Raw genomic sequence first — 19,003 nt, 5'->3', positions numbered from 1 at the left:
CCAGTTCTGAGTGTGGCCTCTTGTCCTTCATACAGTTTCATGAGGAGACAGATGAGGTGAATTGGAACTCCCATCTCTTGGAGAGCTTGCCACAATCTGCTGTGATCTACGCAGTCAAACGCTTTCACATAATCAATAAAGCAGAAGTAGATGTGTTTCTGGAACTCTCTTGCTTTTTCCATGATCCATTCAGAGTGGTCATCGTTAATGTTAATTAAAAAGAATTCAAAAAACATATAATGAGGAGCATACACTTTACCGCATGGTTGTGGACTCGGTCTATTGTCTGCCGGTGTACTCCTTCTCCTAGCGGTTATTTTTTTTAATTAGTATAAACTAACTGGCACCCCTGAAATTAGGTCGATTCAATTACCAAGGATCCCCTCTTCTCCGACGGGGCGAGTCAGCTACCTTACGACCAGGAGGCGAGCAAAACAGATTTGGTAGTTTTTGCTTACCTTATACCATATCTACCTTCCTTGTACAATAATTTCAACTACAAGGTGAATGCAGATTAGTGTCAAAAACAGTTAATGAAATGTTGTTTTACCGAATACACAAAACTTTTATTCAAAGTAAAATATTTCTTCATTTCTTGGAGGTCGCACGAACCAATAATTTACATCTGCCACAGAAGACCAATATGTAACGCTTTTGGGTGACACAAATAGATAGAAAAACCTGAGGGCACATTTGTCATTGGAAGCAAATATAATTGCATGGCCGTTAAGGCTATGCACATGGTTAGGTTGTTAGTTGACAACATTTCCTCAGCCAGCGTTTCTTTTACATAGCACCTTTATGGAATCTCATCCACCACATTTCGGTATTAACAAATATCTGCCTCCAACGTTTCGCTAATTAATGGTAATTCCTCATTTCTTATTTTACAATAAATCAGTACCACTCCGCTCGTTTCATTTTAGCTGACTCTTCATGCTGCGCCCTCTTCTTTTCCGCAAAAAGGTAACCTTGTCATAAGAGATTTGGTGTTTCAGAAAAGAACACCTGCCATGTCGGCTATTATTCTTACATTTATTTGCCATAACCTCCACCTTGTGCACGAAACATTTTCCTGCGCCTAATGGTCACGCTCAGTGGGATCATTTGCTGAAACTCCGAGCAAGAATATATTAACTGGCCTCAGCAGTAGCAAAGACAGAGCTGGAGCGGAGCCACCTCTCTCGTCGCCCCCTGCATTTATCATCCTACAACATTCAAAATGGTTACATCTATGTTATTGTATTGCTACAAAATACCTAGTCTGCACAGTACACACTTGAGGACGTTTCAAGCATTCTGAGAACTAAAAGTCGCTTTGTCTTCTTTGCTAGTATGCGTGTAGTGGTTCACCCTTTCCCAATACAAGCTGTAAACGTGCTTACCACTGCCAAACAGTGTGACCGTAATAGTACTTGCGTAATAGTTAAACAGCAGAACTACTTTTAGCAAAAATAGTACATGACGCACTTGTCGCCGAAACCATTGGTAACGTTTGATTTACTTCCTCCATCCAAATGCTATAAAAAAATTTCTTCCAAATGATGACAAATCATCGACGACTTGAATGGCTTCAGCACCAGTAGGAGAAGTGAGATTCCACAGGCACGCCTTATATATAAGGAAAGAACAAATGATCAAAATTAGAAACAAGAAACTACAATTAGAGATTTGAGGTAAGAAATGCTTTGTCTTCAGTGCGCAGCTTAGTTTATAGGACGCCTGAAGAGGAAAGCTATGCAAAACAGGCGCTCGCAACTGAACTAGAGCACTGCGTAATACCATGTACAAGTGGCCAGTATGTACGAATGCCCTTTGCAGTGCATCACTGATGTCGCTATACTTTATCATTCTCGTGTCCATTTTTTCTAGCAGGCACCGTTTGTAACATTGCTCCCATTCGTCTGCACGGTAATACAAGCAATAGTTACGTAGCACGAAGGAGCGCGCTTTTAATACAGTCTGAAAGAAAAAAAAGACACTTTGGCGACACCCTATAAAAATGGCCGACGTACACCGGGAAGCAAACCTGCTGGTCGACTTGTGTACGATTGTTCTCGCTTTATACCGGAGAGACTCACGCTTTATTATTCGAAAAAAGCCCTTCTTCAAACGCGATTAAGACATGTCGTTCTCGCACTAGCACATGACTTTCCTTACACAGTTATTCAGTTGAGCCATAGGCTACATTTCCTAGGCATTACTGTCAGTTGTAATAGATTCGCGAAAACGTTTTTAGACTGCCACAAGTTATTAGAGGCTAATCCACTCAGTGTACCGCGCCGTGTGTGGGCGAGAGTGAGACGTATTGCTATATGCATATACTCAATGACACTGAAATCGAATATCTACCACTTGTGGAGAAGGGGGTTAATCATAGCGTGAGACTATTTATGAGAGATAAAACACTGTTTACCTTGCATTTGCACGGATTATGTAGATGTACATGGTTTGACAGCTTTTATTAGGGGGACTGTCTTGCTTCGTCTTAGCCAGCGCTTCTTGAGTCGTGTAGCACCAAACTCGGGAACATAAAAGTTCCTGCAACTCTCTCGTCGCACTACTACCTTTTAATTACGCAATTTTCTATATTATTAAGGTGAAAGTCTTAAATCTATGTGTTCCATTCCCGCTCCGTGAGATACACAAAATAGAATAACAAGGAAATAAGAAAATTTTGTGAATCTTCCCCGCCATGACTCGTACCATCATTATTTTGCACCCAAACGAGAGCGGTAACCACTATTCAACGCCGAATTCCTGAAAACAAGTCCATACTTATCACGCTCAAAAGCATTGCATACGTCGCCACGTGGGCTCTAAGCTTCATGCCACACCACTATTCTGACGTCGCACGTCGCTTTAATCGCTGGCGCTGAAGGCCGAGAATGTACGCCACGGCGGAAGAGGCTATAGAGCAGCTTATAAGCTGCTCGTTGTATCTACCATTTAGAGATAAATATCTAAAATATGATGCATTGAAATGTGTAGTGGCAGAGTAGGATGCCACAGTATGTCAATAAAAAATTTTTACTAAACCTTCAACTATGTTTTCCTCTCCACGTTCGTTCCTCAGCCTCCCCCGTAATTTTTGCATAAGCTCATTTCTGAAGAACGGAAGACCCAGTATCTGTCTGACTTTTAAGTGCATATCTATTTTTAAATAGACGAAATTTATGCGGACCCAGCGAGGCAAATTACGAAGTTGCATCCCGACAACTAGAGCTTAAATTCTAATACTTGCAGTTCCATAGCAGGCGTATTCGAAGATTCGGCGGTACATAATTCTATACATCTGACACAGCTGGCCGGTCTTCCAAGAAGCATTTGTTTGGGTTTGCCAGAAACGTTCGGATCGTAGTATGAAAAATGAAGGCATGTTCAGGTGTCCACCGGGAAGTGTGATACCACGCCTTAATAGTATATAAACCAATTTGAAATATAGTATAGGTGTCCCTAGAAAAGTGAGACATATAGTGCGCCTTCCTTTCCCCAAACTCCCACTTGAACAAAAACTACAAAAACCGGAATAAAATACGGTATTAAGGGCGGTAGCCTGATGGGGATGGTACAGGTGGGTCACCGCCGCTTGCGGCGGGGGCTAGCCTGGCACCGAATTTTTATCTGTTCTAGGCCGTCATTGCACACGCCACCGCTGGTGGTGGACGACGGCTGTTGTTGCGGCGCGCGTCTTTCTTTCCCTCTTCCTTTTCTTCCTTCTCTATTTTCTCTTCTGCCAGCACGAGGCAGCGGAGGTGGCTCAGCTACAGAGCCAGTAGCAGGCCCGTGCATTTTCTTTTCTTTCTTCCTACAGCCACAACAACAACAACAACAACAACAACGTCTACTCCTAAGGCAAAGCTTGAGCGTGTCCACTAAATTTAAAGGGAAAGCGTTACTAGCCACGTTCAGTGAAGCTCATCGACGCCGTAAATTTGGCCACAGGGGCGGTGCTGACCGCAGCTGTCACAGGAAAAAAGATGTTTCACTAATATAGTATTTGAGAAATAGCGAAAAAGCAACTTCAATCAATTCATCCACAGATCATTAGAAAAATCAGCTGCAATTGGTACTGCGCAGCTAAAATGCAGATTCGCTCATTGGTTGCTTTGTGTGACTCGCTCATTCAATGCGCCGTCTCTTCTTCAATCGCAGTTTGTTTTAAAATTATCATTAGCAACGCTTCTGCGTTCTGGGTGGTACTGCATACGCATATCACCTAGACGCAAGTTAAAAATAATTACGTACGACAGGGATTTGAAGCAGATTGGCTACAAGAGAAAAGACTTAATGAGATAGAAAGCTTAGACGCTCACATCATTTCGATCAGGCATCTGTTCAAGGACAGAGTGTAGCTCTTACCGCAAGTTTAACCGACGCGCCCGCAAACTCATCCGAAAGATTCAGGCGGGTATAGTAAAGAGACGTCTGCAGAGGAAAGCGAAAGCAATAAAACACATAAATCGCAGCCTTCTAATTTGACAGCTTAACGCTAACTGCAACAGTAATAAAAATTGAGGCAGGTATTTACTGCGCATATTCTCATCCTCACAAGTTACAACACCGGCGAACTAGCACAAGCGTCCATATTTTATCCGCCGCTGGTACACCCGAGCTAGGACTATGTGCAGTACCGCATGTGGTCAAACTCAGCTATACGACAAAACGCACTAGTTTCAGAAGATATGAAAGAGCACTGAACAAGGGTAGAAGGGGAGCCTCAGATCACAAGTGGCTAGACTTGAGAACTGAGGCTCCCCCTTCTACCCTTGTTCAGTGCCCTTTTCATAGCGTGTAGCCATCTTCTCTCTCATTCACCCTAGTTTCGGAAGAGGTACATGTGGCTCATTGATCTCATTCTCGCACTATTAGATCTTTTGATTGAATTAGGGTGCGATAAAAGATGTGCTATAAATGTTTTACGCCTGGATTCAGTTGTCTATAGAAGGCGTAGTACTGAAAGCATTCAATACGTTGAAGCATTAATGGCGACAAAGAAATTTAGTTTTTTGGGAACCAAACCCAACTGCAAGAACTACGTCATGTCAAGAGAACACCACAATCATGACCAAGGTAAGGCATGAGTCAAGGCAGATAGAATAGAGGAAGTACTGCAAGCCACTCACAACACTTCGCATGTAGTTTACGAACCCTTCACATGTTGTTTGATGCATTTGCTCCCCTGTGCTCAAATGTCCTGAACCACATTTACCAATTGCAAAAAGAAGTCATCTGACTTGCGTGTGCTTCGTTATGATACTGATTTTGCGATTTTATATCCTAAATATTTCGCGCCCTCAACCTGTGAAACTCGCCCAAGCTACGCCACGTGGTTACAAAGGGCAGAAAGTATAAAACTGAATTACCTTATCCTCAAACGTTGATATCAAACAACCAGTTACCTGCAAAGGAAGCATTGCTATGGTTATTAAGGCGAAAGCTTTTATTGCCTCGTCTTTGTCGTCAGCAAAAATGTCGCGCTTTTGCGGCGGCTCTTATTGGTCGAAACGGGTTGACGTCATGGAGGTATCGACCAATCACACAGCACCACCACAGTATGCGCGAATGCGTGTCTATTATGCTTATATGCACATCAATGAACATTTACTTATAATAAGTAATCAATTACTAATTAACCACAAATTATTAATATTTGATTCATTAATAATTTCCTATTGGTGACAGCTGCGTATTTAATTAATTACTGATTAATGCCGCACACCCAGTAAAGTCGACCAGACAACTGTAAACGTAGAACTGCGAAGATACAAGGAGCGCGATCTCGTCGCAGACAAGCAAATTCACAATTAAATGCACTCGCAGAATGTGAAAGAGTAGTCGCTCGCTTTACTCGTAGCAGCATTCATCGCTACATGCGCAAAAATCGCGTAGCAGAATGCAGCACTCAGGCTTTTGCCCTTCGTCACTTTAAGCCCTAAAGTGTCCTCAATTTTTTTTTCATCTTCTTTCAAGACACAGCAAAGGAAACGTTTGATGGCGTGATTTCGGGGATGGTCACTAAACTCTCACTAATGCCTAATCTTTTGAACATAATAGAGACATACTAATCACAAAATTCTGTAACATTATGCTGCCTACGTTAACATTATGTTATTGCAACTTGAACTCTCCTGGAAGGAAGCCTTTCATCAGTTCAAAAGTCAATCTTGCCCTTAAATGCGGCCGCATCGAGCGCAGGTAGTAAACATCTAGCTAGCAGAAGCATAGCTTAAGCAAAGAAAGGAGACTACCAACGCACCTTTGTTTTTATACGCACACACGTTGGTAAACGAACAAACAAACACACTTGTGCACACGAAAAAAGGGAGTTGAAAATTAAACAACATTAAATTTGCCCTTGGTAGAAGGGGAGGTTAGCTAGCGAGAAACTCTCCTACAGGCACACACCTGTTTTAGAATATATAACTCTACTCTTGGCACAGCAACTACAAGGTTATTCACTTTTTGATTCTTTCACCTTGAGCAGCAGCAGAAAGCGCTCCTCTTTACACCACTACACGCTTCTTTGTCTACCTCGTCCGCAGCACTGCTCGGAACCACCAAATGATCGTCTTAGATGGGGACACAAAAGCCCTCCAATGTGATACTACGTCACTCGCCATGGGATAAACAACGGCTTAGCAGGAGCGTGGTTGCTCATTCTCGCCATGTATGTCATGTCTGTTCAATTGCGTGCCTGTGCAATTGCGTGAAAGCTTGGTGCAGGCGTCAGATTAAGTCATTATTCCGCCCATAGCTCGCCGTAAAGAAGCAGCGAAGAGAAATCTTTATCGGCTCGAGCCAGATATCGACGGAAAAGGAGAGATCGCATAGATACGAAACGCCATTATGAATGTAGTCATGTTGAACAGGTTTTACGTACAGATAACTGTGGTTAACCTGGGTAAACATTGGCAATATTTTGTTTCTATTCCGCCATCGCCAATATCTCCTCAGCGAGAAACTTGAACATACAAAGAAAGAAACGCAAAGCTAATCTTAGACTGAAATCTCGCATTCACACATGAGCTAAAGGCGTGTATCACAAATAGTTCGAGATACCAATAAAACACAGGCACCTTATCAGTCTGTGATAAGCGCTCATTTATTGGTAACCAAACCTTACAGCCTTTAGAGTGTTCTCCAGCAACATGCTCCCCAACAATGGCTGAAGTTGTACGTCCTGTCCGTCTGCGAGGACCCAAGCAAATTTGAGCCAAGGGTTAAAAATAAAACATTCGAGGTATGCCAGGAAACCGAGTTGAATACAGCCTTCAGCCATCTTGCTCAGCAGAGGCAACTTCCTGTTTTGCAATTATTTATTTACCTAATTAAGTGTTTTTTTCTATTTATTAAACATTCACTTTAGAATCAGTGTGATTTTCAAAGTTGAAGAGCACGTTCAGATGCCTTGATTCGAATATTTCCAATAAAGAAAGTCTAACATGTGTTGTTGGTTTTCTGAGCTCAAAAAAAAGAGCTAAAAATTCAAATAAAATCATTGATTGGTGCATTCGATTGCTATGATTGTGGTGCTATTAGACGTGGTTTGAGTGAACGAAATTAACTGCCACCATGTCTTTTCGCCCCGGTTGCAGCGGCAGGCGGATATCGGTGCTATGGTTTCTTCGCCCGCATCAGCCAGCCGGCCCACGTGACCATGCAAGATGCAGCAAGAGCGGAAAGCTCACTCCGACCACCGCCAACTCTTGGCTCAAGTTTGATTGGACACCCGCTATATCACACCCATCTGTGCCAAGAACACCGCTGCGTCTCCTCTTTGTCACAACGAAAAAGAAGCTCCATGAAAAAGATTAATTATAAACATAAACTCCACCGATGGTACTTTTGGGCTTTACATCTTATGGGCAGCGTCAACTGTCTATCCAAAAGGAACAACTCAAAAGTTCGTGACCGAACTTCAGAAATCATTTATTGACGTCAGCGGCCTTAAACGCGGCATATGTTGTGTGTATTGCCTTAAGTTTCGCATGACTCAACTGCTATTTAAGTAGTGCTGGAAACTGTCATGTACCCCCTACAGGGGCTAATATCGTGATCGTATCTTGGCAGCGACTGACGAATAGAGTGCAGGTCGCAAAGAGAATAAACGCAGATTGACAGCCTAGCCACGCTTAAAGAGGATGACGTTTGGATGACTAGGTTTAACGGGGATAAAACTCCGCAGTTCTCGTTTTTTTTTTTTTTTTTTTTTTTTTTGCTTTAGCACCAAAGGCGGTTTAAACAGCTCAAAACACTCCGTTCGCATGTTTTGAGCTGTTTAAACAGACGCAAACTTGCAGGCGCTGATATCAAGATAAAACTTCTCGAATAAAGTGATTTTGGGCTCTCATACACCGTTTAAAAATTATTAAATGGAGTTGAAAGCGCTTCTGAACACTATGTTGACAGATGCGTACTCGCAGAACTGCTTGTACATAAGCGCATAATTTTTCGCTCACAACGCCAACTCCGAAGCCGATGCCAATTTTATGGTGATCAGGGTTTTTAACGCTATTCCAGAAAAATGTATGGTTGCGCCTAAGAGATGCAGTGAACAACTTGTGTGCAGTAGTTTGATTTTCTATGCATACAAAGTAATGTGATTAGATTGCAAAAGGGGCGTATTTTCATCCTGTAGTATTCAAAATAAGCTTGAAGTAGGCGCCTGTATACGTGTCTTCTCGATGTTTTCAGCGCACATTTACATTTCTTTTTAATTTAAAAATGCGTAACTTGCTAGCTCGGCAACATATATTACTTTAGTACTCATTTACGTTTTGGAAGAAGATTATTCTTCAGGCAATATTTTTGTTCACATGAAGCTGTTCTGAAGAACGAAGTATTTAGACGTGTTTGCACTGTACGATTCAAGAGTGCACTTCGAAATAGAAATTACAGCCATGCTGATAAAAATTGATTTCTTACCGTATTCCACTCTCTTCCTTCAGAAGAATCCTTGCACACGTTGTAATAGTGGCACAACACTGCCATGAGCTATTGAGAAAATACGTCTATAAGTAAAGAAAAGGGTTAGTGCCTGAAACATTTTAAGGCGAGAGCCTTTAGTTTCATGAAAGCTTTAGTTTCATGACATCATCAGTGGTGTCACAACTTAACTAGTACTAATTGGCGAATGACTAACCAGTCACTGCTAAAACGTAGAGTTACCAGTGACTAAATAGTGGAAGGGTGACATTAAAATCATCCTCCCATGACATTTGAATTCATGTTAACCCAAAGATACAGGCAGGAGCTGTCAACTCGGGCCGCTGCTTTCATATGCGATCGTGACATCAGAGTCAGCCCGCCAGATCCCTTTGTATTTTCGTTACACCTAGAACACCCAGGCACGTCCATACGGCTTGGTTAAAGCGGGACTTTATATGTGGGCTAGTACGCTCTGTAGTCATATATTTAAAAACTGAGCTTAATAAGTGTCCCCAATAATGTAATGCCCTACACTGATAGGGAGTGATAAGGGAATAATGTAACAGGCAAATGAAGCTTTCGCTTCCAGCCAGATTTAACCAGCTAAACCACAGCTAATTTTAGTGAGAAGCATAAAGCATCCAGACGAATGCACTGCTATCAAAACAATGGGCACTGAATTAAAATGATGTGCTTATTTAGGGTACAAAAAGAACAACATAGACAAAAAATTGTGTCTATTTCGCAGGGCTAATCGCTATACCTTTATTTCCATCCTCCATTCTCAGACGAAAGCTCGCAAGCCCCATTTTTTGGTGCTTTTGCCCCTAACACAGGGGCCAGGAAACGTTTGATTCAGTTATCAACGTACTGTTAACAAAACATAAAATACCTCCCGTTTTATGCCTACTCAAGCGAACATTGCACTGAAACAAAGATGAATTCAAACAGAAAAGCAAAAATTCTCCGCAGAATTTCACTTTCCGGGACATGTGCTGCAGCAGAACTCTGACAGGTGCCACAAAACTGATTCGCTCTTCTCGTATGTCGACTAATATCGCACAGTGATGCAGCAATCCTGTCTAGCTTGCAATGACTTCAGATTGTCAACGTGCAGTTTTACACAGCGAAGGTTTAGTGTTTATATCGTTAGCAATATAAAGGTTACTTTCCCAACTCATACAAAACAGTAAATATAGCTAACATACACCTTACTCCCATCCTCCAACAGATTTGTTGGAGGATGGGGGGGATATCATGCTAGAAACACTGTCCACCCTGTATACGCAATACCTGATACATACATACAAAGTAATTGCTAGGGTAATTGCTAATAGGATCAGGACAACCTTAGACTTCAGTCAACCAAAGGATCAAGCAGGTTTTCGGAAAGGATACTCCACCGTCGATCTTATCCGTACTATCAACCGTAGAAAAGTGCTCAGACTAATACCAGCCTATGGGAAAGGGTTTGACTCGATAGAAACCTCAGCAGTCATGCAGGCATTGCGAGATCAGAGTGTAGATGAGCCATATGAGAAAGTACAGAAAATGGCAGCCTTAACTATAGATGTGCCTGAAGAAAATAATAAACCTCCACATAAGAAAGGTGTCAGGCAAGGAGACACGATCTGCATCAAGGTCGATGGAGAATACCTCAGTAATCTGCGATTCGCTGATGGTATTGCCTTGTTATGTAATTGAGGGGACTAACTGCAACGAATAGTTAGTAATCTAGATAGAAGCAGAAGAAAGATAGGCCTAAATATTAATTTGCAGAAGACTATAGGGTAATTTTCAACAGCCTATAGGGAAAGGAATACGAGTTTAGGTCAACTTAGGACAGGTGGTAACTGCAGATCTGGACCACGCGAGGGAAATAACTGAGGTAATAAGATTGGTATGGAGCATATCTGAAGGTACTCGCACATTATGAATAGCAGCTTACCGGTATCACTCGAGACGAAAGTGTATAACAGTTGCGTCCTACCGGTACTCATCTTGTGGCTGAAACGTACAGGCCAACGAAAAAGGACTCTACTTAATTTGAGGACAACGTAGAAGGCTGTGGATCAGAAATTGGTCGGCGTAACGCTAATCGGTAAGAATCGTGCAGTGTAATTATTCGCGTAATGACATTCTAGCCGAAATCAAAAGACATGGGCATGGGTAGGGCTTTTTGTGTGTAAAAAGAATAATCGATGGCCTCTAAGAGTAACCAGTTGAATTTCAAGGGAAGTAAAGCGTAGCAGGGTGCGGCTGAAAATTAGGTGGGTGCATGACGTTAAGTAGTTGGCGGGGGTCAAATGGATGCAGCGAGCACAGGGCCGGGTTAATTGGAGGAAAATTGGAGAAGCATTAGCCCCGCAGGAGTACTGTCGGGCGGGTGGTGATGATACTTACGTTTCTATTTCAGTATTCCTAGTCTATGACCCATATCAAGAGTGCTGCATAAATACATGTCATCATGCTGACACTTGTGTCTCTACAATATGTGATATTCTTAGTGTTTCTTTATCTCAAAGAATAAAGCACAATATGTCAATGTGTAGTGAACGAACTTCTTTCTTATTTTTGTTTGGTTCTTTTTTCGGCAGTTCATAACTGTTACCACTTGCAGCTGTGAGCTGGTAACGTATCATCTGATGAATCTTACGGCAGTGTTGTTGACAATGTATTCTGTTCAATACTCAATGAGCTCTTCAATATTACTCCTTTTATTACTTTATCCTGACCCATAAATTCAATCGTTGATCACATCGCTCTCGAAAATGGTTAAACCTAATTTTAAATTTGTGCAGTTGGTGTCAAATAAAGCCTACTTCAACTAATTGTATGCCCACAGTGATGGTTCAATGGCTAGAGGAATAACGCAAGGACGCGAAATAAAATCCCGGCCATTGTTCTCATTTTAGATGCATGCAAAAAGCAATGCACCCATGTATTGTGCGATGACAGTTGCTTATAAAGAACTTCAGGAAGTACCCTTTTCCGGAGATGCACTCTGAGTCGCTTTGTGGCGTTAAACGTTATAAACCAACCAAACAAATCATAGATTTATCCTGGCCAAATACCATAAAAGGTTAACTTTACCATAACCCTTAACAGTGCAGCAGTATTGGGGTCTTATTGCAGTCATATAGATATTTTCTTAAAAACATCTCTGTCATGGCCTGCACATCTTGACGGAGTTGGTGCGAAATCCTACAGCTCACTAGGCTACCTGCGTCAGAACTAGAAGTAGTCTCGTAAAAATGCATTGAAAGCGGCATATTTAAACTGATTTCGCAACTACATTTCACATCCCACGTACAATACAATACAATGTTTTTTTTTCAGCTTCAACTGGAGGGTTTCCAAGATAAAGGTTGCCTTCGCAGCTTGACAGTGTCCAAGACACCCATACAAGCAGCAGCACACAAGTGGTGAAGGAAATCTCCAAATCTGTCATACATACAGTAGACACATTTAATAAAAAAAATTAAATGCACATGCATACTCACTAATAAACTTTACACTAAATAGCACAAAAATAGAAACAATTAAAGTCGTACTAATTTAAGAGAAAAATGTCAACTGGGCAAACATTCATCAATCTACAAACAGAGGCATAAAATCACATTTTAACAAAATATTTGCGCAGCTCGGCTTTTGTGTATCCTATCGTATTTTGATAAGTGTTTAGAACATGGGGCAAATTGTAAGGTAGCATCTGTAATTTATAACCAGTGCGAAAACGTGGTATATTCCATGCATTAGTACTTCTTGTGGGCATGTTAGCACGATGCGTCTCCAAAGATGCTAAGGAAGGATAAAATTCAGCAACGGATGCCTTCGAAAAATACATGATTTGTAGTAACCTATAATCATATAATAGATCAACACGGATAATGTTATGTGCTTGGAATGCATATTTGGAGGTAGTCGCATAATCAGCATTAGCTATTATTCGAACCATTTTCTTTGCAATACGAGAAGCTTATTTATGTTTGCCTTATTCATTGTGGCCCACACTAAGCTACAGTGGTTAAGGTGAGAAAAGAATAATGCGTAATAAACTTGTAGTTTACATTTCATAGCTACAGTTGCATGACATCGCGAGAGGGCCCCACAGACAGAAGAGAGTTTTTGCAGAGATGTTCAACGTGACGTTCCAGTTTAAGTGAGATAAAAAAATATACACCAAGGAATTTATGTTCCCCAACAATTTCTATTTTTTTTTATTTTCAAACTTTAGTACACAGTTTCGTATTGTCGGCTTGTTTCTTGCGCAAAATATTGCAGCCTTCGACTTCGTAGGATTTATCTTTAATTTATTCATCAAAGACCACCTAGATAATCTATCCAGAACCTTTCGCTGTTAAATCGTTGAGATTACGGCCTGAACGAAATTACAAAATGAACAGAAGGATCTATAGTTACAATGTCATTTATATTGGTATTAAACAAAAGGGGTCCAAGTACGCTCCCTTGCAGGACACCACAGCTAATAGGTAAAGGGGATGAAAGCTCATTATCTACAGATACTGACTGACTTCTGTTTTGGAGATAATTGAAGATTTGAAGTTTATAAGCAAGAATCGCATGATTTAAGCAATCAAATGCCTTACTAAAATCAAGGAAAAGGCTCACCGTATAGAAGTTATCATTATTGTTGTTCCAGATCATTTCTTTCATTGCTAATAAGGCTGTTTCTGTTGATTTGCCTGTTCTGAAACCAAATAGCTACTCAGACATTTCCTTATGTTTATCAAAAAACTTCGTTATTCTTGAAGAGATAACCTTTTCCAGTTCCTTAGAAAACACGCGGAGCACCGAGATCGGCCTATAGTTTTCTGGTAGGTTTCGGTCTCCCCCTTTATAAATTACTGACACTTTTGCAGTTCTCCTTCCGTTGGGAAAAACCCCGGATTCAAGTGCCGGATTATAGATATGAGAAATCATGAGACAAATTATAGATATGATATAGTTCAACGGTCTCATCTGCATAGCGTTTATATCTAAGGCTTTGCTATTACTAATTCCCATATACACGTTATAAATTTCACTTGCATCAGTTGGCTCGAAAAATTTTGTTTCGTAATCTGACTAGGGTAACCGGCGAAAAGGGTGCCTGTAGGATCTTGAGATGAAGTAACACTATTAGGAAAATGTTGAAATTTTGTGCGAGTGCTCTCCCTCTTACTTCGTTAACACTGACAAGCATCGCTTCCGTAGCATGGTTAATTTCAGGGCGACCAAGGACATCATTTCTTAGCGTTCCGTAGCTCCGCGTTCAATCGGTTGCTTACATTTTCGAAATAAAGCAGCGCATCTTCTGCGCGTGTTCGAAGGAACATTTAATACAGGCGATTTTTGTCCTTTATTGTTTTGAACAATTGTTTTGTAACCCTTGGTTTTCTTATCTTTCTGGGAAGGGTGTATACCTGCAGCGGAAAGTGCTTCGAATAAAGACGAAGGAAATGGTGAAAAAATAGGCCGTACACATCATTGACGCTAGTTTTCTGCAACCCACAGGACCAGTCAAAGTTGATAATATCGTGCTTAAAAGCTTCCAATGAGGCATCGTTGATGCGTTGCACACGTATGGACTGTTTCAGAATGTTTCGCTTAACATGCTCATTTCGAAAAACGACAAATACCGGACAATGATCACTTACATCAAAAGCAATTGTACCGCAAGAGAGTACACTGTTTTCAATATCCGTAATTAATAAATCACGTGCACTCGTACTAGTGCAGTGACACGTGTTGATGTTTCTATTAAGTTTACAAAACCGCAGGACATAAGCTTTACGTTAAAATCACGTACCTGGTCAAGCATATTGATATTAAAATCACCAGTGCACAAAAGCGAGCATTTGTTCAGTTAATCATGCGGCATTCCGAATTCCATTTAAAAAGGTAGAACACGTCGGCAACCGGGACACTCGTTTTATTATATTTAAATGTAGTCTCAACTTCAGCATAACAAACATCACTCGATACCTCTCTAAAGAAATGTATTATTTTTCTATACATCGCTGTCATAAGCTAATTTTAAGAATACCTTTGCAGCGCCAGGCTTTAGCCCTCACTTTAGCTCTCAGAGCGTCTCGGCCTATTTCACACTCCTACATTGTTCACACAGCATCAGGCACGTACGGGCAAGAGCTGAAGCCTTACTGTAAGTAGCACTTGTACCTGCGATCGCTCAGTAAAATGATCTCAGCGTCATTAATGCATCCATTACTAGACATCGACCATTCCAAGACCAGCTGCTTAAACATTTCCTCCATTGGCTTCGTAATTTTATGAACTGTTCTTGTGCCCATTGTTGTTTTTCTTTTCTTTATTCCTATTTCGTTATGGCTTAGTCTGGAACGCGCTTAACGATTCGTATTTTAGCTTGACTGCTAACGTTTTTTAACTGATCTTCGCGGCATTATTGCATCTATCTCCAACAACCCAACATTCTCCTGTGAGCTGTGCAATCATTTTCTCTAATTCCACGGCAACCTCCTTGATAATTGGTGCTCTATGTTTTGTTTTGTTGCGCATGTTATGAGTCCTATTTCTATCGTGTGCATTGCCTTTTGCTTTATGAATATTTGCTTTATGTGCTTTATTCTTGCTAACACTTATTCTTATATCAAGAAGGTATAATGTTTTTTTCTGCACAATTTTTCTTAACTTTCTCTTTGGATGTCGTATTGTACCTTGTTACCTGCTTCCTCTTGCAGTTTTGTAGTTTAACCTACCTTGTCTAGGCTCACTGGACCCTATGACGTTTTACCAAAAAAAATTATGCTCAGCTGTTAGTCACCCTAAAGATAAGCCGTGTTTAATAAACTTGTTGTCTTGAAGGGTTGCGAGCAAACTCGATCTCGTAACCCTTGAAGTCAGCACCGGTGGCTCCTCAAGAACGTACCTGTTGCAATTTTGGTGGTGGGATAGTTTTTGCTTCTGCCAAGAGCTCCTTCTTGCAGAGTCTCATGAAGTCGCCAAAAACAGATTTCGCCCTGAATAGACGTGGGCCATATGCTGCGCACTCATCAAAAAACAAGAAACGAAATCGTAAGAATATTATTGCTTGGATACACGACGCCAATGCCGATTAAGATGTCGCAGAAGACCATCTTCTTTTAACGCCCTTAGAGGTCAGGTAAAAATGCTGTTTACACTACAGCAGACTACCCACATTGTCTATGACTGAAAACAGCCAAATACAAAGAGAAGACTAAGACTGCAATCAGATAGAGCACAGTCTAAGTAGAAAAAGCATGTCGTAAGACTGATAAATTAAGAGAACAAATACGAGATGATCATACATCTCGTGCACTCAGGCGTACGACAAGTGTACATAAAACAGCGGTTTAGTCTTCCTCCTGCCGTAGTGTACAAATTTTTACTTTACGTGCTTTTACTCTAAGCCGAGGCTTCAGACAAGGGACGGAAGGCTCCTATTTCATGAAAATTGTAAACGAATAGTCAAGGCTAGCAGGTGTGACAGCCCGTATCCATTGGTGGGATAATGCCTTAAAGGCGGTGACACTGCTCGGCATCTCGCGGTTATACTGATTCTTTGACTACAATTTCGCCATCCTGGTTACCTTCTTCTGGTAAGTGAGCTTCTCACGAGCATAGGCGTTGTAGTCGATAGGTCAAGTGGAGGCTGCTATTTCTTGCAGAAATTTGCTGCAACCGATGGCTTTTTGACACCTCTTCTTGAAGGCAATGCTGACCAGATCGCTAATGGTAGGACAGGACGGGCATCGAAATTGACAGTTCCCCAAGCATTTGACGGTGGTTGACAGTTTAGGAGGGTAGGAAAAATGATGAGACTTCTTTGTTTTAGCTGGCGGCTTCACTTCAGCAGAGTTCTGAATTCTGTTCCAATAATCTGACAGTAGCGCTGCTTTTGCAGTAAAACATAAAAAGTATTTGCCTTGTGTATTGGTTACAAGCCATACACGGTTTGAGTGTATGGCTTGTAAGCAATCCCAGTGCTCGAAATTGCCGGAAAGTTAGAAGTTTCTTGGTGTTGCCTTCTCGAACGGGTAGGACTTCTACAAACGCTGAAGTAGCCATTTAAAATCCCACACTTCAGGCTCTAAACTTTCGACGAGGACTGTACATACAGCTGTACATACTGCACGCAGAAAATTAGTGGAAGCCAGGGCTATAGCCTTTCTGATTTGCGATAAAGTTTCAATCAGATACCCACTGAGCGCTAAACACAACAACCTGGTTTCCTTGTATATCATATGTAAATTTCAAAAGGACGGAAAAGCAAATGATGAAAACGCAGCCATCAAAACGTCTGCACGCGATCTAGTGTACATGAGAGAAGGCGACAGTGTAATAAAATGGCTAAGACAAATATGCATTCAGTCGGCTGTATTTTTTATTATTCAAACTGTGACCTTCTCTATAAACGAGTCCTCTTTTTAAAAAGGTTTCTGTGTCGTCGCCAGTGGATGATTCGGGTGTTTTTTTGTAATGATGCTGTGTTCTAAAGTCACAGCGTCGATTTCCCCGCTGCACAGAAAATACGGTGACGACGTTGCGAGCGGATAATTACTGAGTCTTCGATAATGTTATGAGATCTTACCTGTAGTAACCCGTGCGTGTAATTCGCAAGACCCGCAACTGATAACTAGAATGCAAGAGTGATAACGCCACAACGCCATTTCTTATTTGTCTACAATGTCGTAGCTCCAAAAGGAGTTGAACTTAAAGAAACATCAAATAAACTGTGGATGTAAGTTCGCAATATAATTGTAACAGTATTGTGACATGCAGAAATACAAAGAAAATATTTGCGATTCAGAGAAAATTGTGGGCGCTGAGTGTCGTGCTTTCGTAAGGCAGTTATGTAGCGGGAAGCGTGGAGCTGGGGAACACCCCAAGAAATATGTTGCAAATTGTTGCAATGTTGCAAAATGTTGCAATATTTTGCAATGTTGAGGCGAAATTATATATGAAATAGTCGTCAACGCAACTTTAGCAGCATGGGAAGGAAAATTCGGAAAACGCGGCTGGGATCCTTTCGGTGGCATGCAGTTTTATCTTACCCTTTTTGTTTATTCTGCCAATTAATATTACCATTACACATTGTCAAATAAATAAAAACTTCCGTAAATCCTTGTGCTTTTCATGTCATCGATGCCTGTGGGCTTCCCTTGCGCAAGTTTCCCCAAACGCACGCCGAAATTTAAAGCTGTTTTTAAGATTGTGTTCCATAAAACGGTTGTGAGGTATAATGTTCTAAAACATGCTTTATTAACATTACGAATGGAGCTCGCTGCAGAAGAAAAGCAGAACATATAATTTTTTTTGCGACATTTACAAGCTCGGTCTTGTTTCCTCATAACGCAATCTTCAGGTTTTACACAGTGAATACTGTAAGCCAATTTTTCAAGGTTCATTACGTGACAGCTTCTTCCTTACTCATACTTTTTGTTTTTGCATCCCTCCTTCACCCCGTGTGAAATTGAAAGATAGAGGCCCAACCTCGATAAGCGCGTCTTTCAAAGTTTGCTTCTTCTCAGTGTAAGCAGTGCATTGGGCGGTCGTTTTGCAGTAAAATCTGTTCATGGATGTTTGTAGTAAGTGGGTATATAGTACGTAATAAGAAACAAGAGTTTACTTACCAGGGACGTGTTCATTGCATGGTGTACAGGGATAAACCATACATAACCCGATGAGAGTGATGAGAACCAGGTGAGCTGAGGCCCTATTCTGCGTTGTTGGCATATTCTTTCAGAGTTGATTTTGCTGTCGCAAGTAACTTTTTTTGCCAAAAATTACGGCCGAAACCGCTTGCCGGTTCTCCAATAAAATCACCAGGCAGGTTGAGATGTAGAGAATAGTATCCTAGACACAATGAGAATACGACTGGTAGGAACAGTGTCAGAAAAAGGCCTTTTTACGGACGAGGAAGACGACACAATAGTTTCAAGCCTCGGGTTTAAGCACAGTTGGTAGAGGAAGCAGCGGACACCCACATTGCCTACATTAGGGACACAAAATTGCAGTCTTTTTACATGTAATTGAATGCTGTCTGTAAAGACCAAATTCATCTTATTAC

At 41.2% G+C, this 19,003-nt stretch overlaps 1 protein-coding gene across 4 annotated transcripts; it reads right to left on the bottom strand.

Annotated features, from left to right (window-relative positions):
* Nucleotides 1-553: 553 nt before the first annotated feature.
* LOC146174217 (uncharacterized) lies at nucleotides 554-15,146 on the bottom strand. Of its 4 annotated transcripts, none has more exons than XM_084583613.1 (6): nucleotides 14,981-15,146; nucleotides 13,564-13,642; nucleotides 8,929-8,997; nucleotides 5,367-5,402; nucleotides 4,363-4,428; nucleotides 554-1,611 (listed from the first exon to the last, which is right to left on the bottom strand). In XM_084583613.1, the coding sequence occupies exons 2-6, from the start codon at nucleotides 13,606-13,608 to the stop codon at nucleotides 1,501-1,503; spliced, it is 327 nt and encodes a 108-aa protein (XP_084439739.1). In that variant the 5' UTR covers nucleotides 13,609-13,642; nucleotides 14,981-15,146; the 3' UTR covers nucleotides 554-1,500. The 4 variants fall into 4 exon arrangements, with proteins under 4 accessions (XP_084439739.1, XP_084439741.1, XP_084439740.1 ...); XM_084583615.1 differs by lacking the exon at nucleotides 13,564-13,642 and adding an exon at nucleotides 10,880-10,938 and having other exon boundaries at nucleotides 8,929-9,014; nucleotides 14,981-15,142; XM_084583614.1 differs by lacking the exon at nucleotides 13,564-13,642 and adding an exon at nucleotides 10,880-10,938 and having other exon boundaries at nucleotides 14,981-15,140.
* Between the last annotated feature and the right edge of the window lie 3,857 nt (nucleotides 15,147-19,003).

The sequence above is a fragment of the Amblyomma maculatum genome, chromosome 11, assembly GCF_055883805.1.
Source record: "Amblyomma maculatum isolate TAMU_Amacu chromosome 11, ASM5588380v1, whole genome shotgun sequence".
NCBI lineage: Eukaryota > Metazoa > Arthropoda > Arachnida > Ixodida > Ixodidae > Amblyomma > Amblyomma maculatum.
Note: the sequence above shows the minus strand (reverse complement) of the source record. Positions and strands in the feature narration are given on the sequence as shown.

Excerpts from the sequence above, each read along its gene's own strand:
- LOC146174217 (XM_084583613.1), bottom strand. The coding sequence starts at position 13,608 with ATGAAAGAAATGATCTGGAACAACAATAATGATAACTTCTATACG. Across the intron at positions 5,403-8,928 it reads AAGGAAGAGAGTGGAATACG|GTAACTGGTTGTTTGATATC; the intron begins GTAAGAAATCAA and ends CTTCCTTTGCAG. Across the intron at positions 1,612-4,362 it reads GCGCGTCGGTTAAACTTGCG|GCGTGCCTGTGGAATCTCAC; the intron begins GTAAGAGCTACA and ends CTTATATATAAG.